This window comes from Rhopalosiphum padi, chromosome 3 (assembly GCF_020882245.1).
Source record: "Rhopalosiphum padi isolate XX-2018 chromosome 3, ASM2088224v1, whole genome shotgun sequence".
Taxonomy (NCBI): domain Eukaryota; kingdom Metazoa; phylum Arthropoda; class Insecta; order Hemiptera; family Aphididae; genus Rhopalosiphum; species Rhopalosiphum padi.
The window spans coordinates 26,404,180-26,418,820 of record NC_083599.1 but is presented as its reverse complement, the minus strand read 5'-3'; the positions used below and the strand labels follow the sequence as shown (position 1 = coordinate 26,418,820).

At 25.3% G+C, this 14,641-nt stretch overlaps 1 protein-coding gene across 3 annotated transcripts; it reads right to left on the bottom strand.

Annotated features, from left to right (window-relative positions):
• Nucleotides 1-301: 301 nt before the first annotated feature.
• LOC132924356 (ER degradation-enhancing alpha-mannosidase-like protein 2) lies at nt 302-14,614 on the bottom strand. 3 transcript variants are annotated; one of them, XR_009661314.1, is made up of 10 exons: nt 14,221-14,614; nt 14,041-14,151; nt 13,788-13,973; nt 13,447-13,690; nt 9,876-10,209; nt 9,452-9,705; nt 7,927-8,119; nt 5,324-5,468; nt 4,477-4,567; nt 1,234-1,420 (listed from the first exon to the last, which is right to left on the bottom strand). XR_009661314.1 is itself a non-coding variant. In XM_060988610.1 (9 exons), the coding sequence occupies exons 1-9, from the start codon at nt 14,340-14,342 to the stop codon at nt 765-767; spliced, it is 2,244 nt and encodes a 747-aa protein (XP_060844593.1). In that variant the 5' UTR covers nt 14,343-14,613; the 3' UTR covers nt 302-764. The 3 variants fall into 3 exon arrangements, 2 of the variants coding, with proteins under 2 accessions (XP_060844593.1, XP_060844592.1); XM_060988610.1 differs by lacking the exon at nt 4,477-4,567 and having other exon boundaries at nt 302-1,434; nt 5,339-5,468; nt 14,221-14,613; XM_060988609.1 differs by lacking the exon at nt 4,477-4,567 and having other exon boundaries at nt 14,221-14,610.
• Between the last annotated feature and the right edge of the window lie 27 nt (nt 14,615-14,641).

Below are 14,641 nucleotides of genomic sequence, written 5' to 3'. Positions count from 1 at the left end.
CAAATATTCAAATGTCATTTTAAATTATATTGTTAATGATCAATACATACCGTATTATTATACATTATTATACGCTATAATATAATATAAATGATGTATGATAAAATTTAACGTAAGAAAATGGTATCCAAGGTAAATTAAGAAATTAATAATAATAAATAAATATATTCTAGTATCTTGTATCTTATACATGTATCTTGTATCTAGTATCTTTAAAAAATATTATAGTATTTTGTATCTTGTATTTAGATACTTTTTTTGAGGTATATTGCCCAGCCCTGTTTATAATCATATCACTAAGTACCAAAATATTCCGTATATTCTTAAAACACATCATGTATCTCAAATAAAAAATATAGTCTTATGTATTAAACACAACAAAATAGTAAATAACACTGTAAATATATAATAGTTAGGTAGATACCTATTATTACTTTTTGGTCAGTGCTTGGTCTGTGGACTAGCAGACTATGGACATAAAATAATAATAATAATAAATAGTTAGTATATTAAAAACAATTTTTTGAAGTATTCAGAATATAGTATGAAATACATATATAAAACAATAAATACAATGTATTCAGAACAGACAGGCATGCACGTACTACCCAATTATATACGTATTATAATATTATTGAACAACGCAGCGTTATTAATAATATTATAAACGATTTTATATTTTTGATCCAACAACAAAATCATAAAAAAAAGTATCATAATAATAAATATATAAATCAACAAGGCATTTCTTTATAACCCCGTCGTCACCACCGGAAATGCGTGTAAATGTTATTCGTCGCCGGGCACGAGAGCACTTGATAACCGTTGTCGCCGTCGTCATGGCCGGTCGTCGAGGTGTCATCGTCGTCCTGTTGCCGTTTTTCGCTTGTCCAACGGTGCTGTTTAGCTTTCCAATTTTCGTCGTCACCGTTGCCATCACGGTCGTGATTGTAATCGGTCAACGTCGATTGCTGATATCGGCGATCGGAAGTCGTCAGATCTTTAAAACCGTCGTCGTAGTCGTGGAATTCGTTCGAATCGACCGCTGCTGCCGAACTGGAAACGACCGAGTTCGCGGTACTCTCCTGTGATTGAGTCGAAGACTCGAACTGTTTGTCACCATCGTCAGCAGTTTCTCCAACGTCATCTTGTCTCCTGTTGTCCTGTAGTTGGTCGTCCGTCCGATAAATCACTGGCGGTCGTGACGATGGAGGCGGCATCGGCGGTGGCTGCAGCGATTTCATCGTTGGTGATCCGCCCAAAATCGCATCCGGAACCGATGGCGGTTTTTGATGGTCGTTTTTGAATTGCGGTCGTTGATCTTCGTGTGCCTGTTGCGTCCAATAGACGCTACTCTCGTCCACGGTGAAACCGTGGCCGCTTGCGGAACTGCCGTTCTCTCCGGTCACAGTGCCTTTAGCTGGAGACAAAGAAAGAAAAATACAAAATAAGAAAAAGTTCACATTTTTGTATGATATTTTTTTGCATTATAAATTTATATTTTCGATGAAACTATGTACTCAACTAGTCATATAGTCGCAAATTGACACATTCGATGTTAGCTTAGGGAGTAATAAAATAATTTGTTTCATAATATTTTATATAAAGGGTATCGTCTACATATACAAATATACAACACACGTTAAGTAAAAATACATAAAATGGTCGTTTATTTTTAAGAAAAATAAGTTTTATAGAATTATTAAAACAGACAATTAATAGGATGCCACATTTGCGTGTGTTGCTCCATCTTACAAACGTACAACATGGTAAATTTGCGTCTAGTAGAACCAATTTAGTATGTTTAGCTTAAATATTAAAGCGAACTCAGCGAATTGACCTATTATTCAACTTTAAGGTAAGAACATTATTTGTGTTATCTTGTTGGTTGTTTACAATATTTTAAGTGAATTATAAATATTTTTAAATATTAATATTTTATATAGGTACTTATTACTTATAACTTGTTAAAATTTAAAATACCGTAAAATATTGTCGAGAAAACATATATAATATTCTTACTTTTATGTTTGATAATAAGTCATATCCTATAATATATAAATTAAACGTACAGCATTAGAGCTGTCAAACGTATATTTTAATATGGTATGCGTTAATAAGACGGAAACAACAAATGCGAGTATTTTTAATAAAATTCTATACTGGTCGTTTTTAAGGAATTAAACATAGGAAATTATCCAAGTGCTCAAATTCGTGCCATGTAAATGTTTATGTAGTAATTATAGTCTGTAAATTGTAATGATGTGCGCCTAAGCAATCATATTTTTTTTAAATGTAAATCTATTAAAATAATGTAAGCTTATAATTTTTATAATTATAATTATAATTACTTAATTTAATCTAATAATAATGAAATTATGCATTTTTGCTATAATAGAATATATTATATATTTAATATTATGTTCAATATTCATGTCTTATTTTATAAGAAAAGTGTTCATTATATAAAACTTATAATATTATCTCAATATGGATGTACGCATAATTCTTTATTTATATTATTAACATTATTTACATAATTTCTTAATATTCGTTGTATAAATTTCATATTTTAATAAAATTCTAAATGACTTAAATTTATACGGGGTGTCCTACGAAGATCTGATAAATGAAATAACTTTTGTTCCAATCAATATTTAAAAAAAAATTCTTTTAAATATGATTCATAGACACTTGCGCTACATTTTTATTATTTTATTTTTTAATACTGAAAATAAAAAACTAAAAAATTCATAAAATTTTTTCCAAAATATTCAAAATTGCCAATTTAAGAATCTAATTTAAAACAAATTTAGATGGTAAAAACATTTATTTAAGTCGAGTGGCTGATTATTTACAATTTTTTTAAATATCAATATTCTTGTTCAGTAAATTACATCTAGTTTATGTAAAACAATAAAAAAATAGTTAGATTTTAACATGCACCTATTTAAAAATGTTCATATAAAATATTTAAAAAAAAAAATTATATTTTTTGAAATTATAATGTTTTTAACATAAACTAGCTAGATCGTAATTTACCTAACGAGAATATTGATATTTAAAAAAATTGTAAAAATTTAGCCACTTGACTTAAATAAATGTTTTTACCATCTAATTTTTTTTTTAATCAGATTTACAAATTGGCTATTTTGAATTTTTTTATATTGTTTTTTATTTTCGGTATTAAAAAAAAAAAATGTATACCAAAAATGTAATACAAGTGCCTATGATTTATATTTAAAAAGAATTTTATAAAAATATTGATTAGAACAAAAGTGATTTCATTATTTTATCTGACAGATCTCCGTGGGACACCTGTATACTATATTCACCTTTTGATGCGATGGCGCATCACAAAAAGGCTAGGGTGGATGACGGATATAATGATGTGCGCCTAAGCAATCATATCTTTTTTAAATTTAAAATGTTTAATACAAATTACAATAATTATAATAATTGTTACCCATTAAGGATAAGAATAAGTTATAAATATTAAATAGAATATGACAAAATACACACACACACAACAATAGAACAATAGATATCGGGCTCATACGCGTTATTAATTATTATTGTCTTTTTGTACAAACGGTTAAAGGCGAGTGTAAAAGACTACGCAGATCGTCTATGGCCTATGCAGAAAGACGTTATCTTGAAAATTAGTTGTAAACGTTTGTAAATGTCATATTATGAAATTTGAGTGCTTTTTTTACTTATTTCAAATTTTTTTTAAAAATATGCTTATTTCCAGTTTTTATACTTTTTTATGTTTTTTTCAGAAAATTTATAAACAATAAGGCAAAATGTCTCGAAAGTTAAGTTTAATTTTTTTATAATATAAAGATTTTTTTTTTGATTTTTTAGTTGGAAACTTTTTTTAATCATTTGTAGTATGAAATCGGTAATCAATGAAAATTAATATTAACATCACGATTATTTAAAATAATAGATATTTTACATTAGGTCTATAAAAATAATACTAATTTGTAATTGTGTTTACAAGTTATTTTCTATGGTCTGTGTTTATCAATAAATTGATGTTAGCGTATCAACAAGTAACAATTAATACTCCAAACAGTCCAAACTATTTCAGATAATTATTTCATTTATACTAGTATAATCCATTATTACAATAAATTAAAAGCAATTATTGCAAATAGTACGAACAATTTGGTTGCCAAACAGTATTCATGTAATGTTATTGGTGACTGGTGTATGTTATTGTTATAGAATTTAACATTCAAACACCTTCAACAAGGGAGATCACTAATTGTGTGCATTTGACATATTTTATTCACAAACTTGTTTAGTAATCACTGATTAATGATCATACATAAATACACTTTAAAAGTGTTATAATTAAAGATGTAATTTTATGTTTTTAAATTATAAACACTCTAATATTATATAATTTTAAGGCATAGCGATTCCTGTTGTAGTTCAAGCAGTTAAAAAAATAATAGTTCGTAGTACCTCAGATAATATTTGTTGAAAATTGAAATTAATAAATACGGTCAGTCCGGTCAGTCGAGTATTTACAGTTTATATGCTGCATATGCTTGTACTTGAAAAACATAAATTCATGATTATTATTTGGGCGGATGAATCAAAAAGTAATACCACCAAGCATCAAGAATAAATAAATACAGAAAATAAATGGAGGGTATACCTTTATCTCCCGATTCTCGAACCTATTAACAAGGACGGAAACATGTTTATTGCTATAATTTTCTGTGCAAATAATTTTGAAATTTTTTGAATTGTGATTAAAAGTTTAAAGATTCTTTTTTGTTTGATTTTTTAGTTAGAAACTTTTCCTAATCATTTTGTTTCAATATTTTTTGTAGTCTTTAATTATATTATTTTTAACACGGTTATAAATTATGTCTAGTACCTACTTTTTCATGTAAAAAGAAAGTTTTTTTTTTTTTTGTTCAAATTTAAATTTTTTAAATGCTTATTCAAGTGCTTATAATGATGTTTTTAAGCACTTATTTTAAAGATTTTAAGTGCTATAAGTCCCAAGCCTTAATTATAATGTAAGAGTGAAAATAATATATACAATTTATTACAACTAACCAAAATAGAAAAATAAAATAATTTGAATATCAATGGAAGTTATAAGAATTGCATTCGTGCAAATTGAAGATTTGATATAGTATATATTGAAATATTGAAAATTATATCAGAGTAATCAAAAATTTAAAAATAAAACTTGTTTTTGACCTTTATATTTCTAGAAAAGAATGTGTGATACCATGCATGCAAAACCATAAAGAATAAATAATATTTGTATTTCTAATTTTTTTTTAATACATACCTTGACTGGTTGATTCTTTTTTTTTTGTCAACTACCAATGACGATTTCATAAAACGTTGATATTTAGGCTGTTGGCGATGCGACCAATCGTTGTTGTCAGCCATGTAACAACAGTGCAAAATTCCAGGATCTATAGGATGTGCCTCTAAATAGATTATAAAAAAATACATCAGTTATAAAAATTACGAAAAAAAAAAATATTATTAATAACAGTCTACAGTGAGAATAACCACATAAACAAGCTTATGAAAATTTTAAACTAAAACAAAAACAGGTATACCTTGGTCATTAAGTACGTCAATATAATGAATTTGTTAAATTTGAATTGAATGATACATATTCTACACAAAAAACATTCTAAATGACTATCAAACAATAGAGCACGTTGTATAACTTTTTGATCAAACAATTGAGCACACATAAAAATCAGAACAAAATCAAAATATACAAAAAATAAAATACTATAGTAATGAGATAGATAGTATATATAAACTGGTATCGAGAGGAAAAGTTATAACAAGACTTGTCGAACATCACAAAGTAGTCACTCATTATTTGAACAAGAATTTTCTGAGTGATATGGAGACCTACCAACAAATAAAATAGAATTCTAAACCTTTTCAAGAACATGACATGATAAAAAAAAATGAAATATTTGAAGATAGTTTATTAAAAATGAATAAAACTGCTATCGAAAATATGTTTTTTGTTGTCTATACAAGAAACTTATCTAACAGTTTCCAATGAAGCTGTAAAGATGTTACTCTAATTAATTTCATCATAATATAATTGTGAAGTGTAATTTTGAAGCAAATTGAAATTGTCAAATTCACTGCGAACACGGTCAAATGGCCGTCGCCGTTTTGCCGTTAAACCATTTCGCCATCGCCATTTCGACGTAAGGCCATTAAAAAATACCCGATAGGATGCATTATTATAGATCAAATACGGCTATGGCAAAAATAAAGCGAGGAGAAGTCCACCAAACAATTTTTAAAAAGGTGGGCAAGATGATATCGCTCTGCTGTATATTAGAGATGGAGAGTAAGTCACTATAATGGATGTGTTAAATTTGAATGCAATGATTGTATGCGAAAAACGATTCTGAACGAAGATGATTTGTTAGTCTAGGATAATTAGTAGGATATATTATATTATGACCTATATTTAAATTGTAATATATTGTAATTTTACGCGATTTCGTAAACATTAAATTTCATACGCTCATTAAATTATTTCATCCCTAGAAAATTTTTTTTCAGTTACTTGAAGGAAAAATTATGAAGAACCTCGTTTTAATTTTTTAATCTTAGGTATAATTCACAAAAATTTTAAGAATACTCAACTTCGAAATTCCTTGCAAATTTTTGCAATTTTGATATATTTCGTAAACATTTGAACTTTAAATGCTTATAAACAAAAATTGTGACTAAAGATTTTTTATTTTTTTTTTATTACTACAATAAATACCTACAACTTATAATAAACCATGTATTAAATTTCAAAAGTTTTTTGGATAGCCAGTTTCTTTTTATAGTTATTTCAAAAAAAAAACTTAGAAAAATTTTCAATAGTCTATAAATAGCTTAAAAAAAGTCAATATATTTTGAAAATTTAATCATAAATAGAAATAACGCTAATATAAACATTTGGTGAACATTTCAAGTATATACAATCATTGATTTTTGAGTTACAGTAAAATCAAAAAATCGACTTTGTCAAAAACTGATTATGCGTAAAAATTCGTCACTATTTTTATGGTTATTCCTAAGGCTTTTGAAAATTACTGAACATTTTTATTTTTGACCCCCTAAAGTACCAACTAGATTAATTTTCCTTTTAAAAGAGGTACATATTGGATATTTTTTAACGGCGAAGTGGCCTCACGTCGAAATAGCGATGGCGATGTGTCCTAGATTGAACTCACTGTGTCTTGTGTTAACAAATGTTGACAACCATTGTTGCAATAATAAAAAAAAATAAGAAACAATTGCATTCTTCACATTAAACATTAAAATTTAAAAATATACATTTTATTTATATATTTTTTTTGCTAAATAAATAATTATGTCCTCTTAACTTTCCCTCCCATGTCCGTGTGCAAAATGTGCACAGTATAATGGTGTGAATAGGTTTGTGAAATAATTAACTTGATATTAGCCTAACTATTTTAAAATATCATAATTTATAGAAAATAATAATATTAGTGATGGCAAAAAGTTTTAAGTCTCCACAATTATTCTATCCTGAATTACAACAAAAGCAAAATAAATTTTTCTGAAAACAGATGTTTGGATATTTTCATTTTTCCCTTATATTTTTGTTAGTTTTTCCCAAAAGCTAAAAAAAAAATAGTAGGGGTTTCATACTTTTGATTCTAAAATATCAACTATAATCTATATGAAGTTTGTTGCAAAATCCATTGATAATTTTTAAAAATAAAGAAAAAGTTCTGTTTCAAAATATGACAGTAAAAATAAAATAAAAACGTGCATCATTGTAAATTTGATAAAATTCCTAGAGGAATACATTCATTCCGCTCAAAATCTAAAACATTAGTTAAGCAATACCACAACATATACGTAAAACTAAAAAAGTTTTACCTGTGTTAAAAATGTATCCACCTGCATCGACTATGCATTCACGACCACCAGCTGTGTTCCAAACTTTGCCATGACTTCCATCATTATGCATAAAGTTATCGGGGTCAAAAAGTAAATAAAGATACTTAGTTGTTTCAGCAAGGAAAAATGACTCCATCCTATTTTGAAGGGAATGCTTTTTGCAACTTTTAATCTAAAAACAAAGTTTAAAAAATTAATAATTTATATAAATTGCTTTGAATTCTGCTATTACTTATGATGTACGTCATTTTATTTTAAATCTAATAAATAGTCAAAACAAATTTTACTTCATCAAATTATTTAAAATTATTTCAACTTAACTAGGATTATTGGTTTCAAGCTAGAAAATCATAACCTAATTTATAAAACTTTATCGTGGTAAAAATTAATATTGACTTTAAAATAAATATTCTAAAAAAATAAAAAGGAGTATTGCTATTTATTTAATAAAGTAATATTCATTACTTTTTAAAATTTGTTTTTAGTCTGGTAGTTAATTAGTTACAATTATTGAATGTTTAGAAAAATATATTAATATAACAACATTTTGCAGAGTACCTACCCTTAACATCATACCACTACACTCATTTATACTTTTAAGTTAAGATGTGTTTATGTGGATTGTATAAAAAAATTATTAACCGTTTTAATACAAAACAATAAATTTCTCTACTAAAAAATGTGTATTTTTAACTAAATTTACTTACATATTATGTATGTAAAATATATTGAATATATTATATTGAAGTTATATATATATAACTATGTGTGTATACTGTATATAATATATACAGTATATACATACACACAATATGTATATAATAGTCTATTCATATGCAATTATTTTTTATTATATTTTATTTTACTTTATTCAACTATTTGTATTTGTATTTATCATTTTATTTTATAATATTTAATTTTTTTGATGTTACCTAATTTATATATTATATATATGTATGATGTATGTGTTGCCTACCTTGAGAAAAAGTAAGTAGTCTATTGATTTAAAAAATCTGTCGATTGTTTACCTAGTTGAATGTATTATATATAATACTTGATATTTTAACACTTTATTTTTTTTTAATAACCATGAAAACCACACAAATAATTTGTAATCACTTTGAAAATATATATATTGATTTAGTTGTGTAGAGTTTATATCAATATTATAGATGATGAATTAATAGGACGTTGTACCCACTACATGTATTATATCTATCTTAAACATTTAGTAACATAGTAAATCTACATACTAGATTCTTATTAAAGCTTATGTTCATTAAATATTAGAGCATATTTACATATTATCAAATTTTTAAAGGAGAGTATAAACTGTGCATGAGCAAATACTTTTTATTTTATAAAAAGTTATAACTTATAAGTAATTTAAAATGTATATAAATTGTTTTAAAATAAACACTACTCAAACACAGCTTTTATTCTTGTTTAAAAATATGAAAAATTTAAATTAATACAAATTAATATGTATAAATATGTATATTACCGTGGCATATCCACATCGTGTACGGCTACTATGTTGAATGGAACGTAGAATGTCGCTACCTATGTCTAGTAAATAAGGGTCTCCATTAGTTGCTTTATATAGATACATTGCAGACTCGACTAATTCAGGGCGTAATGGGAATGAATCTCTGGCAGCCTCTTGATTGACAACATTGTAAACTTCAGGAGTAAAACCGTATAATTTAAGTACATCATGATAATTTGACATTGATTTCATGGCAATATCTATGTCACCTAAAATAATAAAATATATTTAAAATATTATACTCATAAATAATTAAATTTAATAAAAGTTTATCATACGGTAATTAAAACAATAAAATCAAAATAAGTCTTAAAAAGATTATATTACAGTGACATAATATTAAATATCCGAATTATTAATGATGTTAAGGTATAATTACCTATTAGACTTAAAAGCCCTGGCCAATATGATTCTAATGACTGATATATGGGCATTGTAACTTGGCCCTTTTGCATGTTCACCCAAAAATACCACCCAGTGGAAGTTGCTGAGTACTTATCAATAGGTTTTCTTAATTCATCGAACATACTTCTTAGATGAGGCAGGTTAAATAGCAAAGAGCCTTTAATTAAGTACTCAAAATATGAATCAATCCCACCACCAATGCCTGAATCATGCGCAATCCATAATCCAGAGGCCACATCCAAATGATTACCCATTAATCCCATTTTAGATCTATGGTTGAACAACGAATGAAGAGCTTTTAAAGCTACCTATCAAATAATAAAATATCATTTACAGTTATAATGTTTAAAATAATCAAAAGAAAAACAATTTTAGAAATTTTATTATTTTGAACTGGAATGTTAGGTAAGTGTATTTTAAAATTAACATGTGAAGTCTATTGGGAGTTCCAAATTATAATATCCTACCAGTCTTTACAATTTTTTTTTGAATTTTTAATAGAAAATTTTTTTTATTAATATATATTTTGATTAGCTAATAGCTTATCAATGAAAAATTAATTTACTATAATGTTTTATTATAATCATAGGTATAAATAGATTGGTTGTGTATCATACTTGCTTCAATAATTTCCATAAACAAAACAATAATGTATCATTAGCGATTACATTATGTCATTATTATAATCTGGTAAAACTAAAAAAAACATTATTTTATTTTGTAGCATACTATAAATGCATAAATAATTTTAGTAGTTTATCAGTTAAGGTCTAGAAAATGGTTAGTAAGGAAGGCACAATTTTTTTCATTGAAAAAACTACATGTGTTCTGTTTATTCAGATCATATTTAACACTAATTTTTTTTCTATTCAGATTTGAAATTATTTATTTGGATACATTAAGTTTTGTTAATTATATTTTATGCAAATTACATAAATATAACCTCTGATTAAAATATAAAATTTTCATCTAATTAACATTGAAAACTTACCAATAGAGTTAGGATATTAATACTTTAATAAACACACAAAATTGCCCTAAAAACTTCAAAAACTGTAATTAAATAAATGAAAAAAAAATATTTATAAATAATAATTTTTTTTAGAGATATGTCATAGTAAAGGTTAAGTTAATTAAAATACAAATTATAATATTAATAAACAATAATATACATTTATTCCATACGATTTATAAATGTAATATTCGATAAGCGTGTATGATCGGTGTATGTCTAAAAGAGCACTTGTTTTATCAATGTATAACACTCAAACACTAAATCTTATCGTAACAAGGAAAATTTAATCACAACAAAAACCTCACAATAATAATATTAAAATTATTTTTTTTTAATATTATACAAATTTTCTTTAAAATCTAAAATTTGAAAAAAATGCCACTACATTGTACAAAAACTACAAACAATGACTCAAAATATAAAAAAATGACTTAAAAATGTTGAAAAATGAAATTAATTTTTTTTTTTAAATGCATTTATAGCTAAAAAATGCAAAATAAAATTAAAATAATCTGAATCAGGGGAGCATGAAACAAATTTTTAACTAAGATAGTATTGTATAAAATCAAAGGAAAATAAATACAAAAGTCATCAACATCCTAACTCTACTTATCAAATTGAAAGTTATTATCAAATAAGCAATTTTGAAATGGATGTAACAGTTAATAAATATTTTACAAATTCATATTTTGTTAATGGAATCATAGAAATTCTAATTTGAATTTATTGCATAAATTGGTAAATTTGTATTTGTGTTATTTATTTTATAAAGGAAATAATATATAATTGACCAAGATAGTTATAAAAGAATAAACAAATGAAATAATATCACTAAGAAATTAATTTTAGTATCACTTATCATTTATTAATTAAAAATCAAAAATTTCAAATGATACGTTTTGAACTTACACAAATAAATATATATATTTTCCATTAGATAAAAAATATAAAGGCTATATATTTATTAGCACATTTTGGTTTATTATTATTATTATTATTATTACGGAACCGATTTTATTGTAATAAAAAAATCAATAGGTACATGTACCAATTTTTCTTAAAATATGTAAATATTGAAAAAATGTATTAATATTGAAAATTACAAAAAAATAAATATAAAATAAAAGTAATACAAATAAAATAGGAAACTCTTTTAAATAATAATTCGTTTTTCGATTTTGATATTACAACTCCGAGCATTAAAAAAATTAGCAATTAGATGTACACGTGACTACCAAAAACGATTGTCAAACACTACTTTCTTGTTTTATATTTTTATCGTACGGCAATACCAATATCGACAATAGTGTATACAGTATGCCTACATACCTACTAGTGTAATAACTGAACTAGTCAATTAGTGGCATGCCGAAAATAAGTACATAAATTCCGTTTAGATAATGTAGAATATTAAATTTGGTGATTGTCAAAAATTACTTATCTTGTTGTTTTAGACGAAGCAGATGATGTTAAATGTCGTCATAAATCAAAGAAAAAATCAAAAATCATTAAAATATGTACGAAATACATACTAAAAAAATATATAAATATATATATATATATAAAATTTATTTGGGTTCATTTCAGTTAGAATGATCTAAATTGTACACATTTTTTATTAGATCTAAAATATCTCTTTAAGATAAAATCCGGTCCCTAATTATTATTAAATAAAGCTTCAACAACAACTAAGCTTTGTATTTTTTATAGAAATATTAATATTAAAGATATTGATGACCTCTGATGTATATGTTGTATAGGATGTATTATATACAATAAATACTCTGTCGAAGTCCATAATTATTAATATACCTACTACTTCCTTTGTAAATATATTATTATTTTTATTATAGAATTATAAGAATTAATTTTTAATTGAACTATAAGAAGCTTCATCTATTACACATATATTAGGCTATTAATTATTTTAGAAAATGATTTATTACAGAGTAGTAAGATTATATTATTATGGTGTAATTTATTGATTTATAAATATTATAATTGGAAATTGGATCAAACTACTTAGATTTAATTAACATTAATTAAGATAAATATTCAAAATCTAAATAATAATGATTTTAAAAATTGAACAGATAACAGCTATTTATGTCACAAATAATTACTACCAGCTATGTTCAGAATTTAATTTATAATTTTTGGAATACTTGGATAGCCTAAAATGTTTATTAATTGCAAAAGTAAATTGATAGCAACAAATACTATGGAACATTGTGTATAAAAAATTTAATTTAACATTAAATTACTGTATATTTTATGATCAAAATATTTATTTAAAACATTTGTATCAAAATTAGAAATTTAGAAGATAGGAATTACTTAAGCTAAATAAATACTAAAAATAAACTAAATAGATACCTATTAAATATTTTTTATTTAAATTATTACAATTAACTATACACTTTTAACCAGTTCATTTAAATTGTAAATCACCTCAGCTGAATTTGAAAAAAATCAAAATATATTTTAAAATGATGGTGAATAATAATATTATAGTATACTTATAATTTACCTGTTCAAATATAAAATCACCAGTTAGCCGAGACAAAGTTCCAAATTCTAATATGAATGTACCAACTCCTGCTGTACAAGTTACAGTTGTTTCGCCTTCGGGTACACCAGATCGAAGATTAACTGTTCCATAAGGCATACCAGTAGGGGTATCAAATGCTGGTAATAATCTTCTAGCTACATCTTCAGCCATGCGTAACAATGGTCCATTACATGGCCATCCAATTTCTAATTCAGTTGTAGCTCTAATTAAAAAGAATAATAATAACATGGTAATAATAATGTTTAGTTATGAACAGTAGGTATTGTAATTTATATTGAGTTTTTAGAAAAAATGTATACCTATGAGACAACATATGAGCACTTAGCAGTCCACCTACAACTCTTATGTTTGTCTCAAAAACTGATACATTGATATCAGCATCAAATGAAACATTATATTTTATGTAGTCAACTGCCTTATTAAATTCATCATGTAGTCCCATCACAACTAGAGTGTCTAGAGCATCAATCAATGATAATGAATAACTATAAATAAGTTATAACATTTTTATTGAATATTCATTATTGAAATGACTGAACAAGGTATATGTACCTGCCCCAGGTGTCCACACCATCACACGTCAATGGTCGTAACTCATCATAAGGATAAGCATATTTCATATAGCCATGATATGCATGTTCAAACATTTCTTTCACCTCCGATCTTTAAAAGACAAAGAACAAATTAATTCTTCTATGGATTTGGACAAAAACAGGAAATGTTGAGACACACCTTAATTGTAAGAGACGATGTCTGTCATAATGACGCGAACAGGAGCTGTGTCGAATGAGCAGTAAAATCATCAACGAGAAATGAAATAAACACTTCATTTTTTTGATTTCAAAAAATATCATTTAACATATACTCAGATAGGACGTGTATTTTTGAGCAATAGCATTAGTTATTAATATTTTTACTCATTTTTATGTTGTCGTAACACACTTGTTGCAGTCATCATCAGCAAACAAGTGCGTGTATTATGTACAAAGTTGAACGAAAAACACTATAACATAATATTTATATTAAACTGGGTAATAAATTTAAAATTTTAATCGGTAAAAAATAAAACTGTTATCAGCAAACGTAAACTATTTCATACGTACGGTATATAATATTATAAAAAATAACAATAACAATAAATTATAATCAAACA